The sequence below is a fragment of the Chrysoperla carnea genome, chromosome 1 (assembly GCF_905475395.1).
Source record: "Chrysoperla carnea chromosome 1, inChrCarn1.1, whole genome shotgun sequence".
Classification (NCBI taxonomy): domain Eukaryota; kingdom Metazoa; phylum Arthropoda; class Insecta; order Neuroptera; family Chrysopidae; genus Chrysoperla; species Chrysoperla carnea.
Window position 1 is genome coordinate 65,955,057 of NC_058337.1, and position 13,338 is coordinate 65,968,394.

Genomic DNA, 13,338 nt, shown 5'->3' on the forward strand with positions numbered 1-13,338 from the left:
ATGAAAGCCGAAAGCGATATAGGCTGAAAACACGCTATAAAAATTTCTGAGTTTGTACACTGTACGCCAGAGACTATCTTTATTACCGATATATTCTCTGTTGTACGCTGTGTGACTTCATTATAAGAATTTCATATGAAAAAGTGGTCCATATGGATTCCCAGGGGTTCACGAAGACCAACAAGGAGTCCGCCGTCCATGCGAACAAAAAAAAAAAAGGATTAAGGGTTCTGTGAGATGTAAATGGGCGTTCACAATAGTTTATCTCATTTAAGCAGGTTGCGACTTTAATTTTCATGAATTAAATAAATCATACACAAAGATAGTATTTTGCTTAGTTTTTATCTGAAAACATAAAAAACAGCACGACGATTTCCTCGTGAATTTTCCAAGTTTATCAATTTAGCACAGACAAACTGCCAAGAAGATGGCGTTTTAACTTACGTCCAACATTAAAATGTCCTCTACACAGACTTTGAAATAGGGTACTCAATCAAGGGTAACAACTATTCTGAGTTCAAAAAGATATACCTGCGTAGCTTATCTCGTATTGTGGAATATCGCCAGAAAGTATGTTGCTTTTCCATATTCGTATCTGGTGGAAAAAGGTTTCAGTGCGATTACCCACCTATTGGCACAAAAAAGAAACAAACTGGATATAATAAACTTAGGAGATAATAAACTTAAGATTATATCTCAGTAAATTGACACCAAACATTGACAATTGTTTATCAAAGCACCAGGCTCTTCCCTCTCAAAAAAAATTTTAATTTTTACTCATTATTTATTATGTAATTAATAGGTACTCAATTTTATTTAGTTAGAGTCTCATTCATAAATGTATAAATAAAACTAATGTTTGTTTTTTAATTTTTCTTTTATACCTTACTACAGTTAAAAATGAGTCAAAACACATTTGAAGTTGATGAATTTAAAAAAATGTAATATTAGCTAACAAAACAAATGTTCTATTTATGTTCCATGTGAAATTTGTTGCTGAAGTTTTTCAGACCATTTTTAACCACTCTTTGCAGGGTGGTTCAAGCTATAACATTTCGTGAGCTAAAGAATACTTTATCTATAAAGCTTATAATCATAAATAACGAAAATCCACGGTGGAAATATGGGTATTCCATAATTCAATTTAGTCCAATGAAATTAGTAAGAGGCTTATAGGCACGTCTAGGTCACATAAGCTTTCAATCATGATGAATCGTTAGGTCATACTATGTTCCAAAATTTCAATTTTTTAAGCATTCAAATTGGTAAGACAATAAAAAATGTCATTCTTTTCCAAAATTTCAACAGCTTGTATCTAGAAAAGAATGGCCTTCTCGGCTATAAGTATATTGTGAAATAATCATTATTAAGTCAAATAATCGTTGTCTATCATTTGTTGAAATCCTGCTGTTATAACTTGGACCGCCCTGTATACACATCTATCTATTTGTATCCTTATACGATTGAGCATCACCAGCGGCTTCCTTTAATTCAAATGAGCTGAATTCGTTATGAAGGAGCTAAGCGGAACAATATCTTAGAGGCACTTTTAAAGTTCTAAATGTAGATAAAGTATTGAAAATTTGAATGCAGGTTAATGTCAATGTTATTATTAAGTTGATAGGATTTTTAGGAATCAATAACGAATACATTAAATTTAGTGAAACAATTATTTATTTAATATTTAAATATATAAACACAATAAATTTCGTAATTAATTTTATTAAAATCTAGCTATTTTATATAATATGTATGTATGTCCACTTATATATCCACTTCCTGCTACAAATTGCTTCTCGATATCCCTTTTTGTTTATTTGTTGGACTGTTTATCGAGTGTTTACTGTAAATATCTACATTGTTGCTATAAATAGTAACTAAAATAATTTTATTTATCAAATAATATTTTTTTTCTCTCTCTAAAATCCAGCTGAAATGCATTACAAAAAAAGTAAAGGGTTTTGTAAATTAAATTTAGAAAAACTTCTTTTTTAATATTTTCTTCTATGATTTCTACTATATATAATTCATGGAATATTTATACTTGCTACTAAAAAATAATTTTGTATTCGCATTGAATCCCTCTAAAATACTCCAATTTAATACGCCTTTATTATAGTTTCTTTTAGTTCGTAATATTCTAGAAGAATTTTAAAGATTTACTGCAAATAAAACCCAAATCCTTGAGCAAAATTTTAAAATCACCACACGTTCTATTACATATTCATTCATCATGCAACCTTTAAATCTATTCCAAGGAAATTTTAAGTTGTTTAACCTTATTACTGTGACTTTTATTTGTAATCCTAAACGGATATTGATGTAGAACCTCTTAAATCTGATCTCATGCTATTTTCATTACTCTGTTTAATAAATAAATAAATAATTATTCGCTTAAAAATGTGGAAAGAAATTCATAGCGTTTTTCTCTTAAATTAAAATTTATTACGAAATAATATATTAAATAATAATTTAGAAACTTTGGGATCAACACTATCGTTAGCACTATCGTTTCAGTTTAGCAAAATTTAACTAACTATTTAAAAAACTTAAAATTGGCAATTGTAAATAATTGAAAAGAAAACCAAAAAAATAGAAATCATAAAAGAAAAAGTTGGACGCATTTAGTCAAAAATTACGATTAGTAACCAAGTGACTAATAAGAGGAGTTTAGAAATTCGAAGATTTGTAAATTTGTAGCCCCTAATATGCCATGTTTAGTTCATTCTCAAATTTCGTTCGAAGTTTGTAAAACAAACGGAAAATTTTCAAATTCACTGCATACGCCTGTTGAAATATAATAATTTTAACGACAAGTCACGACCCCTGAAGTCGAACAATAACAACGTGGACGATAGTATACCGTTTCTGAGAAATGTGCCTGGCTGCTGCAATTAGTACATATTGAAGGTAAGTATTTTGTACAATGTTTTGCTTTTATTTGCCCAGAAAGTTTCAGTTTCTTTAACTACATAGACCAGTAAAATCAGAATTCAAAACACACTGATAGATAATTAAAACATTACTATATACCGCATAACACAAGAACCATTTGCCATAGAATATTGAAATTTTGTATTTAGTACTTTTTTAACACATAGTTTTGCACATACCCTTTAGTACTTCCTTGAACGTAGCAATACATAAACCTTTCGATATTTTGCATAACTCAAAAAGTCACTTCAATGTTTCAGTAATTTTTCGAAAAGTAGTTACGCCCTCTCCCCCTACAACATCGTTAATAAAAATCTTTAATTCAAACCTTTCTTAATATCTAAGTAATACACTAATAGACAGTTTTTTGGCTGTTTATTAAGCTTTTAGACCACTTGCTGTTGTGGGATCGAAGAGAAAAATTGTGTGTAATACTATCGACAAAGTCTGTTAATCGAAATTCAATAATTTTCTTCAATGACTTCAGTTTACTAATAGACAATTTCTGCCAAATGCAGTCCATATTATTTCAATAACACTCACGCAACACCTAAAATTTTAGAATCAACATAATATCGTCGATATAAATATGACCAAATATTGCCATATTTTGCTTTCACATTTGCATACAACGTATTAATTAAATGAAAAAAACAAACGAAAAACTAATACCAAAACCGTTTTTTACTATTCATTTTTTTGTTGTTATTCCTAGAGTAATAATAAAATTACTTAAAAAACTAACCTCTTTATCGTGAAATATAGTTTTACAAGCGAAATATATAGTACATATAAAATTGAGAATATATATATATAATTTTTAAATAAAAATTAAAATTTTAACATATTTTTTTTTATTGTATTAGTATGAACCCAAGATTCATAAACAAATAAGTATGTTATTCAATATTTTATGTTTGTTTAAGGTGGGGCAGAGCTGCATTATTTACTTTTACCAGGTGTATCATGTTAAACTTTCCTTGACTGTTTCAATAAATCCTCATTTTAATAGTTAAATAATACGTTTACACATAAAGGGTACAAATAAAAGATTTTTAGATTAGAAGGGGCATAAATTGGAATAGAAAAATATTTACACTCCTTTTAATCCAAAAATGAATTGTTTCAACCCTTTTGTTAATTAAAATCTTATGATTTAATTATCGAGATGAGAAATTTATGGCGAAACACCATGTGTAAGAATTAATGTTTATTTATTGAATTTTTAGATGCTTTTATTGAAATTGGGTTTATCTTTCTTAGGTGCCCCACTTAATATTGGTTTGTGTCTATGAATTTACAAAGACAGGTAGCAACTATATAGAAAGTTTAATTCAATCAGAAAGTATTCCAAAAAACATATCTATTTATTTATGTATCTTGATATGAATCTATTCCACTTATGGGTATTATAATAAATTGTAATTTAAAATTATTGACGAATTCATTCGCAATGTGAGGATGATTGATTGTTGTATAACCTACGAAATACATACATAACAATTTTATTCACAGTCCATAGCGAATTCAATTTTTCTTAATCGTTACACATCTTGATATACAGTGGAAACCCCGGTAATCCGCCAAACGTTTTGCAGGATAGGGTCAAACTATCGAATTTTTCGGATCATAGAGTATTGCCTTAAACCCCCTATAGTCCGGAATTTTTTACAAAAGAGTATCTTGTAATCCGACAAATCACAAATCCAATGATAAGATTCTTTATGTTATACTCTGAAGTACAAATCATACTTCATTATGAATGTAATAATAATAGACATGTCGGATTAGCCAGGGGACGGATTACCGGGGTTCCACTGTAAATAGATAGAGTAGCAGTAGAATCTGATAAAATTGTGACTGCTTGTTATTCCACATCAATTACTATAAATCTGTAAATTTTGTTTTTTATTTTGGATCTTTCTGGTATTTTGTTTCAGCTCCGACACTACTAATTCATCGAAAATTTAGACAGTAACAAAAAATGGCATTCTGATAAACCATAGAGTAAAAAAGCAAAACAAATTTTCGATTAAGTTAAGATTATTTCTAAAATAAATAGTACCGTAACACACCAGCTAAAACAAAACTTATTATATGGTTCGATATCCGCTGGATTACTAAAAAAAATGATAGAAGTATACTCTAGCTTTGTTCAGTTTTAGAATTTGGCTCTGAGGTATCGTGCCCCCTTGAGATTCCAGTATAAAAATAAAATTCTAAAGAGATAAATAGCGTAATTCAATCAATCAAGCGGTTAAAAAAACAAAAATTTTAATGTACATTATCTCCTAACTTTTCACCATTGATAACATGATATCGCATTATGTTTTCTTTACAATCACATTAGTTATTTAACAATATAAGTGTGTCGTGTTTCCGAGCAATCTTTACGAGTAAATGAATCGAAAAAAAGAATACCTCCCTGCCCAATCCTCACAGCGTACACCGGCACATACCATGGATGAAACAATTCTTTTAATATTTCTCACTTGAATGCCATATAAAAATAGAAAACATACGTTATTTTTTAAGTAGTAAAAACACCCTAATTTCGTTTGTGTAATAATTTTAAAAACGAATTATCATAATACCAATAAATTAATTAACATAATTAAAAAAATTATAAATTTGTTAGTTACTAAATTGCTCGCAATCACATAATCATCTTCTCAAAAATCAGTCAAAGAGAACAAAAAATAAATCAATTTATTTTTATGGACTCCATAAAAAACATATTTGATTTATTATTTTTAAATCACTCTATTTCATAATATTTATCAGAAACGAGCATATTATCCATTTTTCTCAATTAATTTCTATAACAAACACAAGGTATTTGAGAGTGCAATTAATTAATTAAATTCATAAAAACACCATTGTTTTATTGTATCCAGTATACAATTATTCCATAAATAATGTACGGGGTGTTTCATTTAAGTTGAGATAATTTATATCAAACTAATATTACAAAAACAATAAGTTTTTAAGATTTTCAATCTGAATATTATTATACAATTAACTTCTATGTTCTTACTAATGTTTCTACTTAAAAATTAATTTGTTTTCAACTTTTTCTCTCTTGTCCTGTCATAAAACACAAACTTTTTGTTAGAAGTATGCATTTTTTGTAAGACAAAAAAATTTTTCACGCGCTTTGAAAACAAATTAGGTATAGCTAATAATCCGAAAATATAATTTATGTATACATTTTTAGAAGTTTTCAGATAACATTTATCTAATCATGTAACTATTGAAAAAAATTTATCAGGATAAGAAAGATTTGATGACTAATTAATCGATGACGAAGAAATACATTTTTTTTACATTCGCGATGTTTTTATCAGAAATTAATATTAAAAAAAGTTTATAATTCTTTTAAAATTTAGCTTTCCATCAAGTAAGGCATCCTCTAGAGTCAAAAAATTTATGTTTTTCGTATATTCAAGCAATTTTTTAAAATTTATTCAACGAAAACTTCTTATGATATAAAGCTAGTGTATTTTGATACTCTATTATTTTTTCCTTTAAATGCGTAATTTTTGACATAAATTGGTTGCAACTTAAATAAAACACCCGTTATAAACCTAGGTATATATTTTTTTTTAAATTTTACATTTGGTACATATTTAGTTTTTTTTTTTTTTGAATGATGAATAAAATACCATTTACTTATTTTTTATAGTTTTTTTGTGTTTTTTATGATTTTTTTTTACTTAATACTGGAATCAAATCCAATTTGTTTTTAATAAAGCAGAGTACACATAAAATATATATTAAAACTGGTACAATATTACTTAGAGTAAGGTACATTTATAATGGTTCTTCTGATTTTTAACTGTTCTCAAAAATATCTACAGAAATTCTTTTTCCCAAAAATAAACTAGGTTGTTCCTTTTATTTTTACACGTGTTGAACGCTACTGTACTTCATTCCTGGTAAAAGTCAACTAAAATACTCTAGACTTATTTAAAAGCCTTCTGGAAAAAATCAATTGGGTTAAAAAAACCAATTCCTTCTCAATAAAAATAAAATTACATCAATTAGCTACCCTCGTTTTTAGTTTCATTTATAAGAATGTACATGCTTGTAATAAAAAAAGGTACTTTTGTGACGTCAAATAGCATACATAATTCATGCATGTAAATAAAAAGAACAAACTTAATGAAATAGATCATAATTTTCGGCTGGAGTATTTTAGGTACATTTCAGAACTTTTCGATTAAAATATTTTTCCCACAATCGATGATAAAACTAACGCTTTCGAAAATAAAAAATTTCTGTAGTACAATTCTAAAAAAGCACCATTTACAAAAAAAAAAAAAAAATGCACAATATTGCTTTAATAATATTTGATAAATGCTCTTAGAGCCAAAAAAGACTTGATCTTAAATAAATATACATTCGTCGTAAAAAAACCAGCGTAAACGACATATATATTTATTCAAGAATAAATAATTATTGCTCCCTTCAAACAAAAATGACCGAAATGTATGATTTAAACCATTTTAAATGTATCTAATAAAGATATATATATTTTTTTTGGAATCTATCTTATTGTTTATTAATCCTTTTTCTTTAATATATTTATATTTATATATATTTATATATAATATGGGATTTACCGGAATAGACCGGACTATATAAGAATAATTTTCATATATTATACACTGATATCACCACTTTTGAATATTTTTTTAAAATAGAAAAGTCACTGCTTTTTGTTGTTCATTCAAAATTTCCCCCATTCAAATATCTCAACATCCATTTTCTCTGTTTTATATAATTGCTGTAAAAGAGCTGTAGTAAGGTTGTATGTGAGAAATCGCGCACGCGTAATTATTTTTTTTTTTAAAACAACCACCACGCATGCACCATCACCATTGTATGTGCGGGCATGTTGTTGGTCTGTATTAAATTAATATATTTTTTTTAATATGAATGTCACGTATTTTATATTGAGATAATATATTTATATATATCGCCAATGTTGGTGATATGTGGACTATTTAAACAGAATCACTTGCAGCAGTTACCCGCTACTCTTGCTCCACTGCCTTCAGTACCTTCACCAAGTCGTCGACCTTGACCAGGACCACCAGCAGTAGTATTTTGATCGTTTTTCGGTAATTTTTTCGCTGAAATTGTTTTAATTGTTCAATAATAAAAATTATAAAATTCATTTTAAGTAGATAAAATTTATAAGTTACGATACCCAAACGCAATCAGACCTTACGGATTTTCTTTTTAATTTCATAAAATAATCTTGTAATGTAATTGATATTTATCGCAATTAATATACCCTTGATTTTTTAATTTTTAAACATTTATATAACACTCATTTAGGGTATTAGTGTAAAAGCTAAGCTAGAAAATTGGACCAAACCATACGCTCCATTCTAATACAAAATGATTTACTGGTATGCATGAAAGGGATTTTCTATTTATCTCGCGAAAAGTTTTCATTTCGAGCTTTAAGCTCATGCGCGGCACGTCGCTCGTCAAATCTAAATGTGGCATTTGGGTTCCGGACACACGAAAAATGCCACACAACGATAAAAATGTTAATTTTTTAAAGTAAATTTCCAACTATAAAATAGAGCCTTAAAAAAATCGAAAGATATTTTCTCATGAAAAAACGAATCAATTTAAAAAATAAACCAATAATTTTTGGGTCATTTTTTATAGAGAAAAAGGAATAGCAAAATTAAAAGCTTGGATTTGATAACACACTAAACTTGATAAAAATGTTAAGATACAAAAGAATTATTCATACACCTTACATACGCAAATGCAAATTACGTAAATACATACACATTAGCAAAACTTTCAAAATAATCGTGTATGCGCGTGCGTGTGTACACTCACGTCACAGTAAAGTATGCAAAGCCAAACATGTAGAAAAAACTGCTTGTCGTAAGGATAAGTTTTGCGTTTTTTAAACTGTTTATCGGACTAAAGAACGGCAAGTTTTGCATTTTTAGTTTTTGTTCTTATAAAGTCAATCAAAAAGTTAAATTTGTCACGTATTTTATAATATAAATTAGTTATAAACAATTTACTAACACTTCCTCACTGATCTGGAGTAATTTGAGAAAATATGTAGCTTTATGGACGACGAACCTTACTCCTCCAGTCGTGTAGGGTGATCTCTTAAATGGCTTCATTTTAATGGCTCAGAACTAACACAATTACCAAAGATAATAACTGTGATAGTTATTTTAAATTTTGATCCGGATTGATCATAGCTGTTACGCATAAATTATTATGAATACAATAAATTGACGTTGATCAATTATTTAATTATTATGATTAAAAATGAATCATTAAACTAATTCAATTGTTTATTTGAAAATTATATTATACTTCAGCAACTTACCTATTGCGAGGAAAATTTCATTAACGTTCATTGCAGTTTTAGCAGATGTTTCCATAAAAAGTAAACCATTTTCTTCAGCATACTGTTGTGCTTCATCATATTCAACCATTCTTTTATTTATCAAATCAGCTTTGTTTCCAGCTAATGCAATTACTATATTTGGTGATGCTTGTCGTTGTAATTCTTTTACCCACGTTTTAGCACGACCAAATGTATCTTGATTTGTAATATCATATACTACAATTGCTGCTTGAGCACCACGGTAATACATTGGCGCTAAACTGTGATACCTGTAAACCACAAAGTTTATGTAAAAATTTGGTTTAGGACAAAGTAGCTTTAAATACAACCTTAATACAAAAATATTTAATAATCTCGATATCCGTCTGCATAATAACTTGGATGCTCAGCAGAATATGATGTCACTGATAAATATACATTTAGAAATTCTTGTGTTTTATTTATGCTTGACATGATATTTTTCTCAACGAAAATTTTCATAATTAGAGCATTCTCTTTTTCGAAAATTGAGAAATATTCGTTTTTATCGTGCTAATATCGAGAAAATTGGACACAAATACATTTTGCCTCACAGACAACAAAGCAGCTTTATGGCAATGAACTTCAGACAAAATGAATTTGAAAGAAAACGCTTCCCTTACGAAAATTTTGATAGAAGAAAAAGTTTGTTGGCTAAGCATAATTAAGTACACTTTAATTATTAAATTTGCAATTATCAATAACGTCATATTAAACATATCGCGACCAAGTGATCAAAATTAAGCAAAAATTGAAAATAATTTTTTTTACATCAGAATAATTAGCACGCTCAGCAGATTATTTTGATGTAAAAAAAAGTATTTTCAATTTTTTGGACACTTACATCTCTTGGACCAGTCACAACATATGTTGACAGGTACCTAGACTATGATCGTTCTTCAGACACTTCTGTCAAGTACGTTGGAAATAACATTTATTCTAATTGAATTGTCTGTTTTAAGAAGAGATCAAGTTCCAAAATAAACTTTTTGAGAAATCGAAAAAAAATTGTGTAAGTGGTATGATTTTCATTCAATTTAATAACTGCCAAATTTTAACTAGAACTTTAGATACCTCTCTTGAGTATAGCGAGCGCAGTGATTAGAAACAATAATATGTCTGTACAAAATGTTTGTAGAGTTGAAAAAAGTTGTAACTGTTGCAATTATTTCTTACGTGAAACTTACGAATCTTTAGTTGAGTCTAGCTAATAAAAAATAACTTTCAAATTGAAAAAACATTTTAATATGAAAAACAGAAAGATTAGGATGATAAATCAATTATAGTAAATAATTTTTAATGGTGATAGTTGCCACATCAAAATATTTTCATCCCAGTCGTGTGTATAAGATTTGAGAAATTTATAAGATACACGCACTCTTTTTTCCAAGAGATTTTTTACTTGGTTGATCAATGACTACTAATCGTCAAGCGATATACCAAGCTTGAAGAAGGATCCCACTGTTAGTTTTATATATTACACCAGGTTGTTTATTACCAATTTATGCAAATGATTTGTTTCTTTGTTAATAATCGTATATTTTAACCTTCAGTTCTTCTAAATAAGCAAATTTTATGAAATAATTTCTTAAAATGGCTTTCAAAATGGGGATATATACATTATAGAATAAAAAATGGCAAATTTTTTTATAGGATTTTAAATCGGTATAATGAAGGATAAAAGCGTGACTAGTATTTCGCTAAGGGTTTCCTAAAGGCTAAAGCCTTCGCTGAGGGCTTCTAAAAATTCGCAGTATATATTTCGACGATATAACTGCTCACTTGCAGAATATTTATATGCCACCAATTAGTAGACCGAGCAACTTGGTCGAGTATTTGAAAATGTGCACATTATAAAATTATACTTACACTTAGAATGTGACTTACTAAATTAAAAATTTAAATAAGAGTATTGAATTTCAAGAAAAATATAACAATCGATATTTTTGGTAGTAAAAATGTCCTAAGGGAAATATCAAATTGAAACTCACTCAAAATTTGTTATAGAGTAAAAATGTATTCTAAGTTGTAATTTAAAGGTATTTATAATTAAAATTATTTACAGAAACATAACTTACCGTTCTTGACCAGCAGTATCCCAAATTTCAAACTTAACTGTAGTTTCATCCAAACAAACTGTTTGTGTTAAAAATGCGGCACCTATCGTACTTTCTTGATATTCATGGAACTGACCTTTCACAAATCGTAATACCAAACTAGATTTACCAACAGCTGATTCACCCAACAACACAAGTTTGAATTGTAAAATTTTTCCTTGAGGTGTACCATTCGGCCGTTGAGCCGTACCACCACGAGTTGCCATTTTCTTTGTTCAATTCACTGAGAACTGAATACAAAACAATAAGACGTCAAACAATTACACAAATAAACATTCAACCTTGTAACTCCAAAAAAAACACATAAAAATTGTAATTGGATACTAAAATAAAAAGACATGGACGATGTTATTATTACCTGGACAATTTCCTTTGACTGTTAAGTCTATGCAAATATAAACAATGATAAGAGAGAGCACTTAAACATACAAAGAATTAATTTGCGATCAAAAATTTAACATTTCTTATCATTAAACTGGGCGTTCAAAATTTTTAAGGGGCGACCAAATCAGCTGACATCTTTTTGACAGATCAAAAAATGGCTGCAATAATTTACCAATTTCACAATTCTAATAACATGAATAACTTATTTTTAAGAATATTAATAACGTTATCTAATAATAAATTACACGATGACGCACACACTTAAAACCAAGTAACTAATGAGATCAAATCACAAAAAGAAAATATAATTAATAATATTATATTCGCTTATAACCTACCTGAAGTTTATCACAAATCAAACGACAAAGTAGGAAAATAATATTCCGACAAAAAATATTTATCAAGAACACATTAATTAAATTCTTAAATGTACTTTATAAATAACTATTTTAAAATTAATAAAAAAAACTTTGTAAAAATATATAATGTAAATAAATTGGATACTTCTAAATAAAATTATTATACTTTAGTTATTTTTCAATTAACTTTCTCAGCGCAACTCTTCCGCCCTTTGTACAATTCCAAATGACAAATATGTCCTAAGCCACATCACAATATTTAAAACATATTCTATACAAAGAATTTTTTATTTAATAATTATTGAATAATTAATTTAAACAATTATTTGATTAAAATTTTACTTATATTTTTTTATTAAATATACGATTGATTACGTATTACATTAAAAACATTAAGAACTATATTCCGTGCGACATTAATTGCCACACTAAACACGTTTTATTGAATATTTATGTCCAAAATCTTATGTCCTTTATGAATTTCTTTGTCTTTTAAAACCCGCTAATTATGAATTTGTGTGTGTTTTGTCAAGTACTTACCAAATTTTAGACTAATAAGTTTAACTAAAAATGTTATGTAATCTCACTAGAATAGTAAACTGGTTATTAATGAAAAAAGCTGATATAAATGTGCATTAAGAATTCAATAAATTTACATACTAATTTCATTTCTGTATATTTCCCAGAGAAAAATTTTAAAGAAATAATTTTTAAGAAAACAGAATATATTTCAAACAAATTATAACAAAATACTCAAGAATTTGGAATAGGATTAGCAAATTTAAAAAAAATTGTGTTTTTTTCAATTTTCAGTTACTTATTACTCGAAGGGCAATAACCTTTTAATATCTTAAATGGGCTTAAAATATTCCCAAAATGTTCCCTTTGAATAATATACGGCCATCAAAAACGTTGCTGCAAGTATCAAGTCTATGGTCACTTAGAGAGTCTCAAAGAGTATTTTTCATGCATTTATTTGTTATCAATTCCATGGTTGATTAAGGTCCATAAACAAAAATGTATCAAGAAATGTAATCAAGAAGACTGAATTCCATAAACTAAATTTTACCTAGATTATTTTGCTAATTTTAAGAAAAATGAGTGTATAAAGTTTAACTCTTAACTA

General features: G+C 27.7%; 1 protein-coding gene across 4 annotated transcripts; it reads right to left on the reverse strand.

The window, feature by feature from the left end:
• Window positions 1–7,752: 7,752 nt before the first annotated feature.
• LOC123301012 (ras-related protein Rab-5C) lies at window positions 7,753–12,314 on the reverse strand. Of its 4 annotated transcripts, none has more exons than XM_044883734.1 (4): window positions 12,192–12,314; window positions 11,431–11,699; window positions 9,314–9,603; window positions 7,753–8,072 (listed from the first exon to the last, which is right to left on the reverse strand). In XM_044883734.1, exons 2-4 carry the CDS (start codon window positions 11,673–11,675, stop codon window positions 7,954–7,956), a joined length of 654 nt encoding a protein of 217 aa, XP_044739669.1. In that variant the 5' UTR covers window positions 11,676–11,699; window positions 12,192–12,314; the 3' UTR covers window positions 7,753–7,953. The 4 variants fall into 4 exon arrangements, with proteins under 4 accessions (XP_044739669.1, XP_044739678.1, XP_044739685.1 ...); XM_044883743.1 differs by having other exon boundaries at window positions 11,431–11,692; window positions 12,192–12,288; XM_044883750.1 differs by lacking the exon at window positions 12,192–12,314 and adding an exon at window positions 11,828–11,968 and having other exon boundaries at window positions 11,431–11,692.
• Window positions 12,315–13,338: the final 1,024 nt, after the last annotated feature.

Excerpts from the sequence above, each read along its gene's own strand:
- LOC123301012 (XM_044883734.1), bottom strand. The coding sequence starts at position 11,675 with ATGGCAACTCGTGGTGGTACGGCTCAACGGCCGAATGGTACACCTCAA. Across the intron at positions 9,604-11,430 it reads GATACTGCTGGTCAAGAACG|GTATCACAGTTTAGCGCCAA; the intron begins GTAAGTTATGTT and ends TGTGGTTTACAG. Across the intron at positions 8,073-9,313 it reads TGAAATTTTCCTCGCAATAG|CGAAAAAATTACCGAAAAAC; the intron begins GTAAGTTGCTGA and ends AAACAATTTCAG.